At 50.3% G+C, this 15001-nt stretch overlaps 1 protein-coding gene across 8 annotated transcripts in view; it reads right to left on the bottom strand.

The window, feature by feature from the left end:
• NLRC3 (NLR family CARD domain containing 3) overlaps positions 1-15001 on the bottom strand; it is a 35270-nt gene that overhangs the window by 9737 nt on the left and 10532 nt on the right. For 6 of the 8 annotated variants that reach the window (XR_012500388.1, XR_012500385.1, XR_012500387.1 and 3 more), the window contains exons 2-11: positions 11297-11389; positions 10329-10390; positions 9862-10063; positions 7978-9727; positions 6897-6983; positions 4129-4212; positions 3602-3685; positions 2184-2267; positions 1277-1360; positions 645-728 (exon numbers count right to left, since the gene is read on the bottom strand). Coding sequence is in view for 4 of the 8 variants with exons in the window: in XM_074346406.1 (XP_074202507.1) it covers positions 645-728; positions 1277-1360; positions 2184-2267; positions 3602-3685; positions 4129-4212; positions 6897-6983; positions 7978-9727; positions 9862-10039 (2435 nt within the window). In the remaining 4 variants the exon portion in view is untranslated. Of the gene's footprint in view, positions 1-644; positions 729-1276; positions 1361-2183; positions 2268-3601; positions 3686-4128; positions 4213-6896; positions 6984-7977; positions 9728-9861; positions 10064-10328; positions 10391-11296; positions 11390-15001 lie in introns of those variants that run through there. The other 2 variants (XM_074346408.1, XM_074346409.1) reach the window with 2 other exon arrangements.

The following is a 15001-nucleotide window of genomic DNA, read 5'->3' as shown; positions in this document are numbered from 1 at the left end:
CACACTTGGCGTGGGTGTCTTGGGACCCGGAGCGAGCCCAGCCTGGGACTGCAGGCACTGAGTTCAACAGGGATTCAGGGGAGCTCTGTGCCGCCGCCCTACTGCTCCTCTCATCTCTGATACCTCTCCGGTCCCCTGCAACTCCAGCCCCTGCTAGGTCGGGACCAGGGAGTCTATCTAGCACAACCAGCACCAAGGTTTAGACTCTGCCTTGATTTGGGTGGCTCCACACAGCTTCTGAGGGGGATGTGTGTCTGCAGCCCCTAGAGAAAGGGACACAGCAGAGTCTCCCATTGTGGGGGCAGCACTGAGCTCCCCACTCCCCACCAAGGCCCTGGAGCCAACCCCATCTGCAGCCACCTGTGCCAGATCCCAAAGGGCACTCGGTGCTTGTCACTCTGAAAACTCCAGAACCAACACCGACCCCGACTGTCCAGGGAAAGGGAGCTGGTGGGTGCGCTGGAGGGAGAGACCCTTAAGATCACCATATGCCCAGCATCTGTGGTTGGTTTGGGTTCTAACAGGGAAGCAGTCCTGACTTACAGACCTCCTCCAGGACCCGTCCACCGGCTGGGTGGGGAACCCAGGTGGGGAGTCACCCTCTGCCCACAGCAACCCTGGAAGGTAGTTAGAGGCAGACTCACTCCAGGCTCTCCAGGCCCTGGTTCACCTTCAGGGCCTCCGCCAGGGCCTTGGCACCTCCATCACCAATGCTGTTACTGGAGAACCTGCAAGAGATGGGACATGGGTGGAGCAGCCTGGCAGGACGAGGCCAGGGGGTCAGAGTCCTGGGAAGCCCTCCAGGGAACCGCTGCCTCTGTTGTTTCAAGGGTGCCCGGTGCACAGTTTCTTCTGTCTGAGGCTGTCTGGCAGGGAGTCTCTGTAAGAGATCAAGGCAGCAAAGTCCTGCTTGACTCCCTGGCAGGGGGCAGGGGCCAGGGCCAACCCTTTAGTGAGACGTATTTATGATACTTTATCTGAAGGTGACCAGGAAATGCTATTTTCTTCTGCCAGCTGAGAAGGCAGTAAATGTGAGCCTGTGACACTTGGGGCTCACTCATTCCTGGGACTCTATATCTCCATTCTCCTGGACCAGTGCTTTGGAATCCAAAACCAGCTGTCTTGTTACCCACACATTCATTCATCCATCTACTCACTCACCCATCCACTCATCCATCCATCCATTCATCCATCCCCATGTTCACAGATATTCATAATGGGCTGGGCATTGTGCCAGGCATGGAGGATACCAATTTGGCCCTTCTGCATTTCTCACATGAGTTCCTTCAGACTCCTGTTCTGCTTCAGGGCATCTGCCATCCGCCGGGTTCCCACTGGCCCAATGGTGTTCTTCTGCAGGCTGTAGGAGAGAGGTCCTTCAGTAAAGCTGGCCACGGCCATTCCCAGGCCAAGGACAGTCTGGTTCAAGGTGAGAGGCCAGAGACTACTCAACTGTCATCTCCATTAATTGCAGCTTGTGGGGAGGGGTCTCCAGGAAAGGTCTGCAGATTGTTGCCAAAGTATTGCCTATAGATTGATGTTACTATGTGAAGAGTAAAAGGCAAGGGCAGCTGGGCCCTCCCCTCTCAGGGGCCAGAAAACAGTGACGGGCAGACACACTGAGGAAGGTAGTACCTGCTGCAGGCTGTAAGTGACTGCTTGTCATACTGACGGAAGTTTTCATTTTCCTTAGAATGCAGCAATCCAGATGGCTACCCAAAACAACAGGCAAATCTGGGATAAACTCTGCGCGACTAACGGTGTTGTCCAGACCTCTTACGTGAGGACAAGCTGTGGTTTTTCCTGAAGATGCATGTGTAATGAGCTATATCTGCTTGGCTGCAGGAAAGGGTGAGATTCCTTTCTATCTTTGCCATCTTGTTGGCAGATTTCCTCTGATGCTCACTGCAGGCTAGCTGAATGCTTACTCCAATAATTCAGCTGTTTCCTACTTTCCTACATTTCTGGAGAGGATCTTTTGGGTTGGCAGGAGGCTTTATTTTTTAAAATTTCCCCAACACAGTGGATACCCAGGGGCCAGGTTTTCCAGGGGCCATCCCGATGAACCAGAAGGCTTCAGGGCCTTGTCCCATCCATCCCTCCCTTACAGAAAACAGAGAGGCCCTCGGAGGAGGAGAAGAGAGAAGAGAAAACATTCTCTGCCAGCTGGCACGCCCACTCACTGCAGCACGGAGAGGGTCCGGTTGGCGGCCAAGGCCTCTGCCATGAACCTTGCACCGTCGTCCCTGATCATGTTGCTCTGGAGGCTGTAGAGGCGGGGAAGGAGTGCATCACTGACAGAGCACAGGAGGGTGCCCACCACATGAGAATCGGGGAACAACTGGCCCTCCCCACTGCTACGCTGGCCTTGGCTTTTCCTCTGGGTCTCTAAGCACTTGCCTGCAGACTGGGGACCGGTGCTCATGGTATCTGGACCACAATGATAAGGTCATCCATAGTCCTAATTACAGCTAAAAGCCACGGCACCCAAGTGTTGGTGAGGACGTGGAGAAATTGGAACCCTCACCCACTGCTGGTGGGAATGTCAAATGACATGGCCTCTGAGGAAGACAGTCTGGCAGTTCCTCAGAAGGTTACACATAGGGTGACCATGTGACCTAGAAAATCCTAGGTGTCTACCCAGAAGAACTGAAAAAAGTTGCTCAAATATGTGTACACAGATGTGTACGGAACAATAGCCAAAAGGTGGAAACAACTGATGAATGGATAAACAGCTTTGGTCTGTCCATCTAATGGAGTATTATTCAGCCATAAAATGGAATGAAATACACACGCTACAATGCAGATGAACCTTGAAAACACTATACTAAGTAAAGGAAGATAGACAAATAAAGTCTTACTGTTTGATTCCATTTATATGAAATCTGCCGAATAGGAAAACATCCTGACAGAAAGTGGATTGGTGGCTGCCAGGGGCTGAGGGGAGGGGAGAATGGGGGGTGATTGCTGAGGGGTAGAGGGTCTCCTTTTGGGGTGATGTAAATATTTTGGAACTAGGTAGAGGTGATGGTTGCACAACTGTGAACATACTAAATGCCATTGAACCACATACACTTTAAAATGGTGAATTTTATTTGAATTTCACCTCAATAAAAATAAATGAGCAAAACAAAATGACACTCAACTAAATACACACTCAACTAAGGATGGATACAACCACTGTCTCCCACAAGGAGCACAGCAAGCCACACCAAACCATGGGAACCACCTGGAAGACTGGATTTCAGTGTCTTGGAAAACACCTCAGGGGACCATTCTGACACCTTGGCCTTTGGGATTTCCCCCTCAATGGAGGACAGGAAGTTTTCCTCACAGATTATTCTTCCCTTCAAACCTCTACATACCTCCACCTCTTCTCCTCTATCCCCTGCTGAGGCCATAAATCTGAGGGCACAATGGCCAAGGAAGAGCTGAGCTTGCAAACTTGCTTAGGATACAAGATCCCCTGGTATCCACTGGGTGGGACCCAGTATCTCATGCTGCCATTTTGAATTATTGCCCAGTCCATGGGTGGCACCTGAGAAGATGGTTTTCTGGGCCATCAGAACACAGACAGAGACAGAGAGCGAGTGGCACATACCTCAGAGAGGACAGAGTGCGGTTAATCTTCAGAGCATCTGCCAGTGCCTTGGCCCCTTGAGGTCCAATGGAGTTACTGCGGAGGCTGGCAGAGGAAGAGAGAGAACCATTTTCTTACCCAATTCCCAGGGAGGGAAGGTGGAACAGAAGTTACACTGACCTTTAAATCTATGCTTCTTGAAAGAATGCATCAGGCTTTAGGATTTCATGTTTGGTGGAACTGGGGCAGAGAACCTTAGTTCAGTGAATGAGGAAGGAGTTTCCCAAGATGGCCCCGTATGATGGAGAAAGGCAAAGCAGGATCTGATGGAATAATTAGTGGGCTTGGGCCAGGTGTGAAGAGATGATAACACCAGGTTCAAGACCAAAATTCTGATGCTTCACTGGGTGAGTCTCAACAGCTGAGCAGGAGCCAAGACTTTGCTTGCTCAGCTGTCCTTCCAGCCCACCCAGGGGAGAGTAAGATCTCGGGGACTTTACAAGATGGCTCAAGCTCTCTCTGTCCCAGTGGTGAAGGGTCCTACTTACTCCAGAGTGGTCAGACTTCTGTTGACGAGGAGGGATCTGGCCAGAGCTTTAGCCCCTTTGTTACTGATCTGGTTCTCACCCAAGCTGCCCAAAGAAAGAGAGAGGAGTAGTTAATGCAGGTCTACAAATCTCGTCACCTCTTCTGCAACACCAGTCCTGTGATCTAAACCCCTCGGCCTCTGTGGCATCATCAGGGCCTGGATACAGGTGGAGATCAGGTCTAGGAAAGCCTCTGAGTTGAGCAAAGTAGGGCCAGAGTGGGCAGACAGACCCTCACGCTAACAAAGGGTCCCAGGGAGAAGTTTGACCAGAATCCAGCACAACCACTTCTACACAAACAGTGCAGCAGAGAGTATGGGCAATGACTGAAGACTTCCACTTGGATCCCAGCCAGTGATATGCTGGAAAATCAGCTTTTGGGGAAAAACAAAATACAAAAATCCTGATTTGTAGCGATGGCTAATTTCCAGTGTGAATACTCTCACCATGGCCAATTTCAAGTACTCTCAGCTCGTAAAAATTCCTGAAAATTTAACAATAGGCTCTCATGAACTGGTAGCTGAACTCACAGCTCCAGCACACTCCTGGCCCCAGCCCTCCCTCTAATGCAAGAAAGGGAAGATGCTAGAGTTATTACAAAACTAACTTGAAAGTCACAAAGTGTACATCTGTGTCCGCCTTGCAAGGGCATCCCAGGAACATGCTGGTGGATCAACCTAGCATAGCTTCATGTGCCCAGTTTCAGAAGTGGTATCTGCTGAGGTTCTTAAAAATGAGGGGCAGCCCCCTGGGAAACAGAATCCCTGGGGTTTTTCAAGGTTTTCAGAAAAGCTTCTGGAGCCACCAGGAAGCTGAGGGGGAACAAAGTGCCTGGCTCTGGGTCCCCTCCCGTCTCCTTTCAATCCCAGCAGCGCCCCTGTTTGTCTGTCTTACTTATTGTGGTTCTGCCAGATATGTCTTTAAAAAGGCATTCTATTACTTAAGAAAAAGTTTGGAGACCATTCATCCAGACCACCTTGTATATAAATGTTCTCAAGTTCTGGAGCCTCTGTCCCCGTGCCCCAGCACCAAGACTTCTGTAATATTTTACAGGCAATATTTCGTAAGCTACATATGTCTTCTGAAGGATGCCTTGGACATTTCAAACAGGGATGTGGCACAGAGGACCAACTAGAGACAGGCGTGAGAAAGCACAGGGCCAGAGAAGAAGTTTTTGGCTTTATTCATAGAGAAATCTGAGCACTCTCTCGGAATCTCCTTTAAGCGAAACATGGAAAGTTAGCTATTTCTTTGAAGGATCCCATGAAGGAGAATATATTAATAGTGAGAAGTTGTCATTATTATGTTTTTTTTAATGGGATTGCGTTTGTGTCTCTGGCTAACAAGACAAGAGAATCCTGCTAAGAACAGCCGGTCCTTACACGGTGCTCCCTCTATGCCTGTCCTGTCCTGAGCACTTTCCTTGAATTAACTCATGAAAACCCTAAGAGGCAAGTGCAGTAGAGGCTTAACCTTGGCTCCTGCTCTTGACAGGTGTCCTCTACGCCCTTGGAATGCCCTACCTGGTAGGAATGTGTCTGTGTATCTGGGGGCCTTGGGCTTTGGTGGGTACTTTATCTCACAGTGTGACTCTGGGTCATGCAGTGTCAGCTTGACCTCAGGAGGGGCCGGAGACTCAGGTCAGCATGCGGTGGTCAGGTGTGTCTTCATGACTGACCTCCCAGTAACAACTCTGAGCACCAAGGCTTGGGCGGGCTTCCCTGGTCGGAATGTTCCATGTTGTCCACGTCATCTGTGCAGACAGTGCTGTCTGCACAACTCCACTGGGAGGGGACAGCTGGAGGCTCGGGCTGGTCTCTGGGACCCTGCCCCATGGGCCTTTTCCCTTTGCAGATTTTAATCTGTATCCTTTCAATGTAATGAACCATAACTGTGAATATAATGGCTTTTCTGGGTTCCATGAGTTCACTGAACCTGAGAGTAGTCATGGGGACCCCTGAACTCACACCAATTACCTGCACACAGGTGTCTAGACAAGGTCATACGGAGCTCACCACTCTAATCACGATCCTCAGTGACATACTTTTCATTCCTAACTCATTCTGTATTTTTATTTCCTCAAATAAAGATTATTTTAGAAGCTGGAGGCTGGTGTGAGGATGAGAAATTACCCTCTGGGTACCCTTTTCTCCAAACTCATCTCCCTAGTTCTTCTAAAGCCACCAGCAGGTCATCACATCTATTCAACTACAAATCAGGGTGCTACTCAGACTCTGATGTGTTAGTTACAGGAGAGATTTCATAAGCAAATAGATCTATTCTGCAGTCAGCACATCAACCTGCATCTAATTACAACATCAAACATGCAATGTTTACATTAATTTTTTTTTAATTAATGAAAATTAATTTATTGAATTAAAACATTTTGGATTTTATTTAAAGATGCAATCCCATGCCCAGAATACTGTTTGAAGGCAAACTTTGAGAGGAGCTTAGAGTAAATCAGGCCTGGTGTTTGGAGAAATGATTCTACGTCTGCGGTAGCGTCTGACCCTCACCACATCCTTTCCCTTTTCCTACAGATGAGGTACCTGAGCCTCTGAAACTTTCTGGAATGGGTAGAAACAAGCAGCCTGTATCCTGAGCCACACACCTCAAAGCACCTCTCCTTGAAAGCACCATTTGAGCAGAGAGGAGGATGTGAAAGGAGCCCAGAGCCCCAAGAGACAGGTGGGCACCCCAGGTGGGGTCTCCTGGCTCGGTGTTACCTGATCCTTTGAATGCGACAGTCCTTCCCACTCAGCACGCTGCCCAGCAGCTCCATCACAGGGTCCTTGAACTGGTTGGTGTCCAGCCTGTTCGGAGGAACGGTGATAGTGAGTGGTAGCACCACCGTGGGCAAAGGGCTGGCATCAGGGCAGTGGAGGGGGCCCTAAGCTCATACACTCAGGCTGGGATCCTCTCCCTCGCCCTCCTCTCCATCCCAGTGAGCCCCCACCGTGAGGCCTAGAGATCTGGGCCAGCACACCCACATGCTCAGAGGTTTCCTATGAGGGTGACCTGGGGGCACTCAGTGGTCTGAGCCCTGGACTTCCTACCTGGAGGGGAGTCTTCCAGAAGCCCTGCCTGCACACCATGTGTCTGCAGAACATCAGTTGCTAGTTCTCTTTTTTCTGAGGATGTGGATGATACTACTCTGAGGTCTGGAGTGGCCCTGGCCCTACAACCCCCTGCCCACTAAGGTCCGGAGAGTGGCCAAGGATAATGGGCGGAGGGTGGAGTGAGTGGGTGTGGCCTCTGTTAGCACTGGGATGCTTCACAGGGTGTTTAGGTCGAACTGTGTCCTCCCACAAGATAAGGTGGAGTTGTAACTCCCTAGTGCCTCAAGAATGAGATTTGGAAATAGAGTCACTGCAGAGTAATTAGTTAAGACGAGGTCATACTGGAGGGGGTGGGCCTGTAATCCAGTATGACTGGTGTCCTCACAGGACAGGAAAGCTCTGCGTGAAGGTGGCCATGTGACCACACAGGCAGCGATGCCCACTGGAGTGATGCGTCTACAAGCCAAGGAATGCTGCAAACCCCCAAAGCTAGAGAGGCCAGGAAGGAGCCAGGGATCCCCCCCCTGCAGCCTTCAGAGGGACCACAGCCCTGCTGACACCTGGTTTTGGACTCTGGCCTCCAGAAGGGGATAAGTTTATGTGGTTTTATGCCATCTAGATCATGGTCCTTTGTTATGGCTGCCACAGGACATGGACACAGCGGGACCTGGCTTCCAGGAGGAGACTTCCAGGTCCAAGCTCTCTCCTCTGCCCACACCTGCCCTGAGTGGCCCCACCCCGCACCCACCTCAGGCTCCGGCAGTGGAGTAGCTGGGGCAGCAGGCTCTGGAGGACACCCTGGCTGAGGCACAGAGGCAAGCTGGCCTCCTGGGCACGGACATCAGACATCTGCAGGAGGTAGGCCAGGGCAGCGCAGTGCGGGGGGCTGGTCAGCCTGGCCAGGGCCCCGCTCTCCACTGCCTCCTCCACGCTGCGGGTCAGTTCCGTGTGCTGCAGCTCGTGCAGGCAGTGCAGGACGTTGACCGCCCGGGCGCAGACCGCCCCGTCGGAGCGCAGGCAGCCCTGCAGGAGCTCAGCCACCTGGGCCCGGTAGCCCTGGTGCTCGCCTTGGGTCAACAGGGAGCCAGCCAGCAGGGCGTTGACCCTCGGAGACAAGAGGCCTGAGAGGAAGCGCAGGAACACATCGAGCCGCCCGTCCTCGACCTGCATGGCCCGCTGGGCAGCGCTCCTGAAGTGCGTGAGGAAGCCAAGCCGGGGCCAGGACATGCCCCCCTCAGTGAAGAGGTCAAAGATGGCCCTCCTGGACGCGCTGTAGTAGTACGCGGCCGCCACGAACTCCTGCAGGGACAGGTGCGTGAAGTAGTAGGTCACTGAGGAGGCCAGGGTCTCCTCCCGCTGCAGGAGGCAGCCGCACAGGGCGGTCTGCAGCAGGGCGAGGTCCACGCCGAAAACCTTCAGGTCTGGCTCGTAGAACACGTACTTCTTCCTGACCAGCCCGTGGAAGGCCAGTCGGCCTAGCGTGCCAACCACTTTGCGGCCGCCCTGGGCCAGCTGCTCGATGCGGGGGCTCGCCTTGCCCTTCTCCTGCGCCTCCCCGCCGAGGGCCATCCTGAAGTACCAAGAGTAGAGCTCACACAGGGTCCTCGGAGGCCACAGCTCCGCATCTGGCAGCCCCAACCTGCTGCGGTGCAGGTGGCCCAACGCCAACCCCGCCAGACGGCAGAAGGCTGGGACAGTGCACATCAGGTACAGGGCCCTGTCCGCCTGCACCTGGCTCAGCACCCAGCCCGAGAGGACTGGGTCCTCGGGGAACATCTGCTCCAGGCACATCTTGATCTCCTCCTTGTTAAAGCCCCGGATCTCAGTCATCCGGTCCACCAGGCCGCCCGGGATCTGGCCGGCTGCACTGGGGCGGGAGGTGACCCAGACGGATACTTCCGGGAAGAGGTTGCCCCGGATGATGTTGGTGATCAGGTGGTCCACCTGGATTTCCTTCCTGGGGTCTGTGCAGGCCACAGTATTGGAGAAGTCCAGGGGCGTCTTACACTCATCCAGACCATCCAGGACCAGGAGGACTTTGGTTAGGGCTGCTGATGCCAGGCCAGTCTCCCCAGCATGCGGGAAGACGGAGCGGACGAGTCTGTCTGCAGACAGCTTCTCATGGGTGTTGAGATCTCGGAAGGTCAGAGGCAGCACCAGCGAGAAGTCCTTGCCCACCTGTCCCCGGGCCCAGAGGTGGATGAAGTTCCTCACCAGGGTGGTCTTGCCCACACCAGCCACCCCGATGGTGATGGAGATGCGGGGCGGGATGGACACCCGTGACAGAGGCAGGAAGAGCCTGTCCAGGGTAATGGTCCTGCTGGAGCACCAGCCCCCACGTGTGGCCTCCACCTGCGTGAAGTCGTGTTCCCTCAGCTGCAGGTCTGTCAGGCCCTCCACCAGCAGTAGGCTGGTCAGCCTGGGTGAGGGGCTGCCCAGCTCTGGGCCACCTCCTGTCCTGTTCAGCAGGGCCTCTCGGTGCCTCTGTATCCTTAAGTCTGCAGAACAGAGGCCAGAGGGGAGGGCTGGGGGAGAGTGGGGGAGGGGAAGGGAGGAAGGGGTGGGGGAGGGGAAGGGGAAGGGGAAAGGGAGAGGGGAAAAGGGCCCAGGGACCCCACTCCAGGCTATTTACCATTGCCGTGGGGCTTCAGTGGGGACTCTGGTGTCCTGTTGGGGGGCTGTGGGGCCTGGGAGCCCTGACCACCCTTGCCGGCCAGCAGGTCCACCAGTGCTTTGACCTGCTCAGCTGGGGAGCCGGCCCCATGGCCCTGGCCAACCTCCCCGCCTGTCTGCACTTCCTGCTTCCTCATGGAGTCTGGGGTTGCCGCCGGGAGCTGTGAAGAGAGGGCCTGAACCTGCTGCCTGCTGTCTCTCTACCCAGCTGAGTGAGCCTCAAGGGATGGGCAGGGATGGGGCCCCACCCTTTCTCCTTCCCCAGACTGCGGGTGGCCCCTGGTTTGGCCTCTGGGATGAGGTTGAAAGGGCTGTTTGTTCCTGCATGGTGACAGTAGTCTCCGCTGCCAGGAGCACTGCTCAGGTACGGGAGGCCAGCTGATAAGAACAGGGGCCCCAGGCTCAAATCTGAGCTCTGCCACTTACTGGCTGTGTGACACTGGACAGGCCACCTGAGCTCTCTGTGCCGTGGTGTCCTCATTTGTAACCTGGAAATGAACAGATCTGCTCATGAGAAGGGAAGGGTGAAAGAAGCCTGTCTGGAAAGGCTGAATGTGGTGTGATTCCAACCCCATGGCATTCTGGAAAAGGCAAAATTATGGAGACAGTAAGAGGATCAGTGGTTGCTTGGGGTCTTGGGCGAGGAGGGAGTGATGAACTGGCAGAGCACAGAGGATTTCTAGGGCACTGAAACCACTCTGTGTGATACTGCAGTGCTGGATTCATGTCATTGTACATTGGTCCAAACCCACAGAATGTGCAGCACCAAGGGTGACCCTAATGTCAACTCTGACCCTGGGTGATAGTGATGTGTCAGTGTGGGTTTATGATTGTAACAAATGTGCCCCCTTAGTGGGGGGCAGATGCAGGTAGGCCGGCTGAGGGGATAGGGAAATCTCTGGACTTCCCATTCAGTTTTCCTATAAACCTAAAAATGCTCAAAAACTAAAGTCTGTTAACTTAAGAAGGAAAAAGAGAAGGAAGGGTACAGCTCAAGTGGTAGAGTGCATGCTTAGCATGCACGAGGTCCTGGGTTCAATCCCCAGTGCCTTCACTGAAAAAATAAATAAATAGATAGATAAATAAACAAACAAACAAGCAAACAAACAAACAAACAAATCTAATACCTTCCCCTAGAAAAAAGAAAGGAGGAGGAGCCAGAAGAGAGGGGAAAGCTGGTTCTCAGAACAGCGACACAGCCCCTCTTCTTACTGTGTTTCTAGGACGCTGATGCGAAGTGCCGAGATGCAAAGCCGTGCCCAGTCCCACCTGCTCCTTGTCCTCTCCAGGGACTGGAGTGGACTCTGTTGCTAAGGCTGTCCTCCCTATGTGTCCCTCCCTTAGCTAAGGTGGACACTGGAGGACCCTGAGCCCGCCCCCAGCCCCCTCCTCACCTGCAGCGAACAGGACGTCTAGCCCACGGCAGCCCCTCCAGCGGGGCCCCAGGAACTCAGAGGGCAGAGATTAGCCATCCCTCGTCCACGGGTCTAGGAGAGAAAACAGGATTTGGGGCTGGCAGAGGTCACGCCTGGTGCTTCAGATGACAGCGGCTCACTGAAATGGGTTGGCCCACACCCTCCAGCCCTGCAGCTCTCTGGGTCCCAATATGAGTCACTTAAGTGGGGTCCAGCCCCAAGGATCCAGCACACTCCCTGAACTTGGCTTTGAATTGGGCTTCCGGGGGATTTTAACTGAGGATGAAGCTTTCTACCTGGAGAATACTAAAAGATTCTTGGAAACAAGTAAAGTAGCATTTTCTTGGAAACAAATAAAGTAGCATTTTCCAACCATTCAGTTCATGGTGATATTGAAGTTAGTGCAACGAATTTGAGGTCAACAGTGTCCAACCCAGCTGAACTAACCTGGGAACTAATCAGAAATAGGCCAGGGCAAGGCCACAATCCATACAGTTCCTCAGAACCCTTCTGGCTGTTCTCACTCTTGCATTTTTCTAAGTGTCAAAACCAAGAGGAAAAAAACAGATGGGATTTTGACTGAAGTCACGTCATTGTGCACAGATTAATGGCGGTATTATTGAGGTTTTCCTGTAGATTCTTTGCTAAAACTGTTTTTAACTCATCTAGATCTTGCCCATTTCTTGTGTCTAGGTATTTTTAAATAGCCTTTCTTGTTCTCATGAATTTTGTTGGTGTCAAAGAAGACAATTTTTGTGTATTTTATCTTGTTAAGTATTCGTATTAATTCTCATCATTTTTTAGTTAACTCTTTTCAGGCTTTTGAGTTACTGCAATACAAATAATTTCATCTCTTCTCTAAAAGTGTAACTCTTGTTTGCTGAGGGGGAGGTAATTAGGTTTCTTCCTTGAATTCCGCTTGGAGGAGGCACTGGGGATTGAACCTGGGGCCTCGTGGGTGCTGAGCATGAGCTATACCCTTCCCCCTAAAAGTATAACTCGTACTTTGAGCAACTTCTCTGCGTGGCCCAGCAATGTGGAAGGACCGCAGTTCTAGCAGACATCCTTGTCTCACTCCTGACTCTCCCAGGAGCGGTTCTAGCCCAAACTGTTAGACCTGATGTTAGTGACAGGTTTCTAATTGGTTCTCTTCTCCTCTTGGGAAAGATTCCTTCAATTCCTCATTTCTCCTTGCCGCTCAGGTAACATTATGTGATGCTTATGGAAGGCTCACTGTGCTCTGGACGTCTTTTACATCTTGTAACAACCAGGTGGTAACAGTAAAAATATCCCCCTTACCCAAAGAATATTTTTTAATATTTGCTTGTATTTCTCATTGTGCTTTTATGGGTTTTGTACTTAAACTGGTTAAGCCAAACTGAAGTTAAATTTTGTGTTTAATATGAAGTATTACCATTACCATCATTTCTCCCATTTTATAGAAGAAGACACTGAGGCTCAGAGTGGTTAAATGACTTTCCCAAGGCTACACGACTGGGAAGCAGTTGAGTTGGGACAGAAACCAAGGCTTCACTGAAACACTCCTGCCTCTTAAGGTATGTTTACACATTGAAAAAAAATTTTAGGCATGACTGTTAAATTAGCCAATGGCTTTTTAGCAATATGGTATAATCACATGATTTACTTGCAATCGTTCGTCCAGCTGGCAGGTATTTATTGAGGGCCTTTTGTGTTCTGCAGGCGCTGGGGGCGTAAAGGTGAACAGTTAGACGAAGTCCTTAACCTGTGAGTGTGGTGGGGGTAGGGGACAATGACAGTAGCAAAGAAAACAAGTGAATCAGTAAGGCCATTCTGATGGCGATTAGTGCCGTGAGTGACATAAACAGGGAGTGATGGAGAGGGTCTGGGTCCTGGGGGAGGCGATGGTTTTAGTCTGGTGGCCAAGGAAGGCCTCTGAGAAGGCAGAGATGTGAATGGTGAGAAAGAGGCAGTCATGCAAAGAGCTCCAGGAACAGCAAGTGCAAATATACCTTGCGTGTTAGAGGAGCAGAGAAAGGTCAGAGCTGCTGGGGCACAGTGATCAGCGAGCGGCTCACACAAGGGCTTAGGAGACGGGGGCAGAGGGCGCTTGAGACCTGTCACGGTCCAGAGGAGCTGGGGTGGGTCTGAGTGCGGTGGGAAGCCACTGGAGGGAGTGACATGACTGATGTCTAGCAGATCTCTCCTTTGACCTGTGAGCTACACTAACAGATTTTCTAACATCGAACCAAGCTTACATTCTTGAATATTGTCTTCCATTAATATCAAGTATATATAATAGAGAATATAGAGTCCAGGAACAAACATATATTTATATTATTTACGTATGAAGGAGTTTGGTAATATGACAAAAATAATATTTCAGGTCAGTGGAAATGGTGTTGGGGCAATTGGCTAGCCTATGGAAAAAAATTTGTTTTGAACTATACTTCACATTAAACACGAAATTTAACTTCAGTTCAGATTAACCAGTTTAAATACAAAACCATAAAATCTTAATGAGAAATATGAGAGAATACTTTAAAATATTCTTTGGGTAAGGGGCATTTTTTTTTACACAAGGCATAAAATCCAGGAGTCATAAAAGGGAAGATTGACAGATTTGTCTTAATTTAATAATTCTAAATAAAATAATAGATGCCATAAGTAAAACTGAAAGAAAACTTCAAGCCTAGAGTCAACATTGCAACATATATGAAAGACTATTACTATTTTCAATATATAAAGAACTCTTAAAATCAATAAGAAGGCAATAAGTAACCAAATAGGATCATGAACACAGATAGGAATAGAAAAAGAACACAGACAATGCATGGAAATGCAAGTGACCAAGATACTGAAAAGATGCTCAATCTCACTAACGGACAAGAAAAAAACTAAGCAGTGAGCTATCATTTGTCATCTGTGTAATTGGCAAAGATCACGGTGACATAACAGGCTGCATTGGTGAGAAGGTGGGGGTGGAAGGAATCTTAATATATGGTTGGTAGGAGGGTAAATCAGTGTGATTCTGGACCCTAATTAATTTGTCATTATTTATTGCCACTAAATATCTTTGATCCAGAAGTTCCACTTCTGGGAATTTATCCTAATAATTGGACAAGTGCACAAATATGTGCTTATAAGAATGGTCCTGAAATGTGGTTTACAGCAGTGAGAAACTGAAGGGGAAAAAATGAAATTTCTATCCAAAGAGGATTGGTAAAATTATCAGTTACACAGTGGAGAACTATGTGGCCGTAAAAAAATAGCAAGGTCAAACCGGAAATGTCCACAGTGTATTTTTTTTGTCTCTTAATGGTATAAAAGTTTTAATCAGTTTTTAAAGGCATAATCTATACACAATAAAACGGACCATTTCAGGTGCAGAGTTATGTGGATTCTGACAAATGTATACATCTAGGTAACATCTACTGCAGTCAAGACACTGATCATTTCTTTCTCCAAAAAAATGTTCCCTCATGCCCCTCTGCTGTCCATCCCAACCACACCCCCCTGGCCCTAAGCCATCCGTCTTTTTTTCACTATAGATTAGTTTTGCCTTTTCTAGAATTTCATATAAGTGATCTACAATGTATTTTTTTTTTCACTTTGGTAAAATACACACAACACGATTACCATCTGAGCTATTTTTAAGTGCTTAGGTCAGTGGTATTAAATACATTCACACCGTTGTGCAACCAT

The sequence above is a fragment of the Camelus bactrianus genome, chromosome 18 (genome assembly GCF_048773025.1).
Source record: "Camelus bactrianus isolate YW-2024 breed Bactrian camel chromosome 18, ASM4877302v1, whole genome shotgun sequence".
Classification (NCBI taxonomy): domain Eukaryota; kingdom Metazoa; phylum Chordata; class Mammalia; order Artiodactyla; family Camelidae; genus Camelus; species Camelus bactrianus.
Note: the sequence above shows the minus strand (reverse complement) of the source record. Positions and strands in the feature narration are given on the sequence as shown.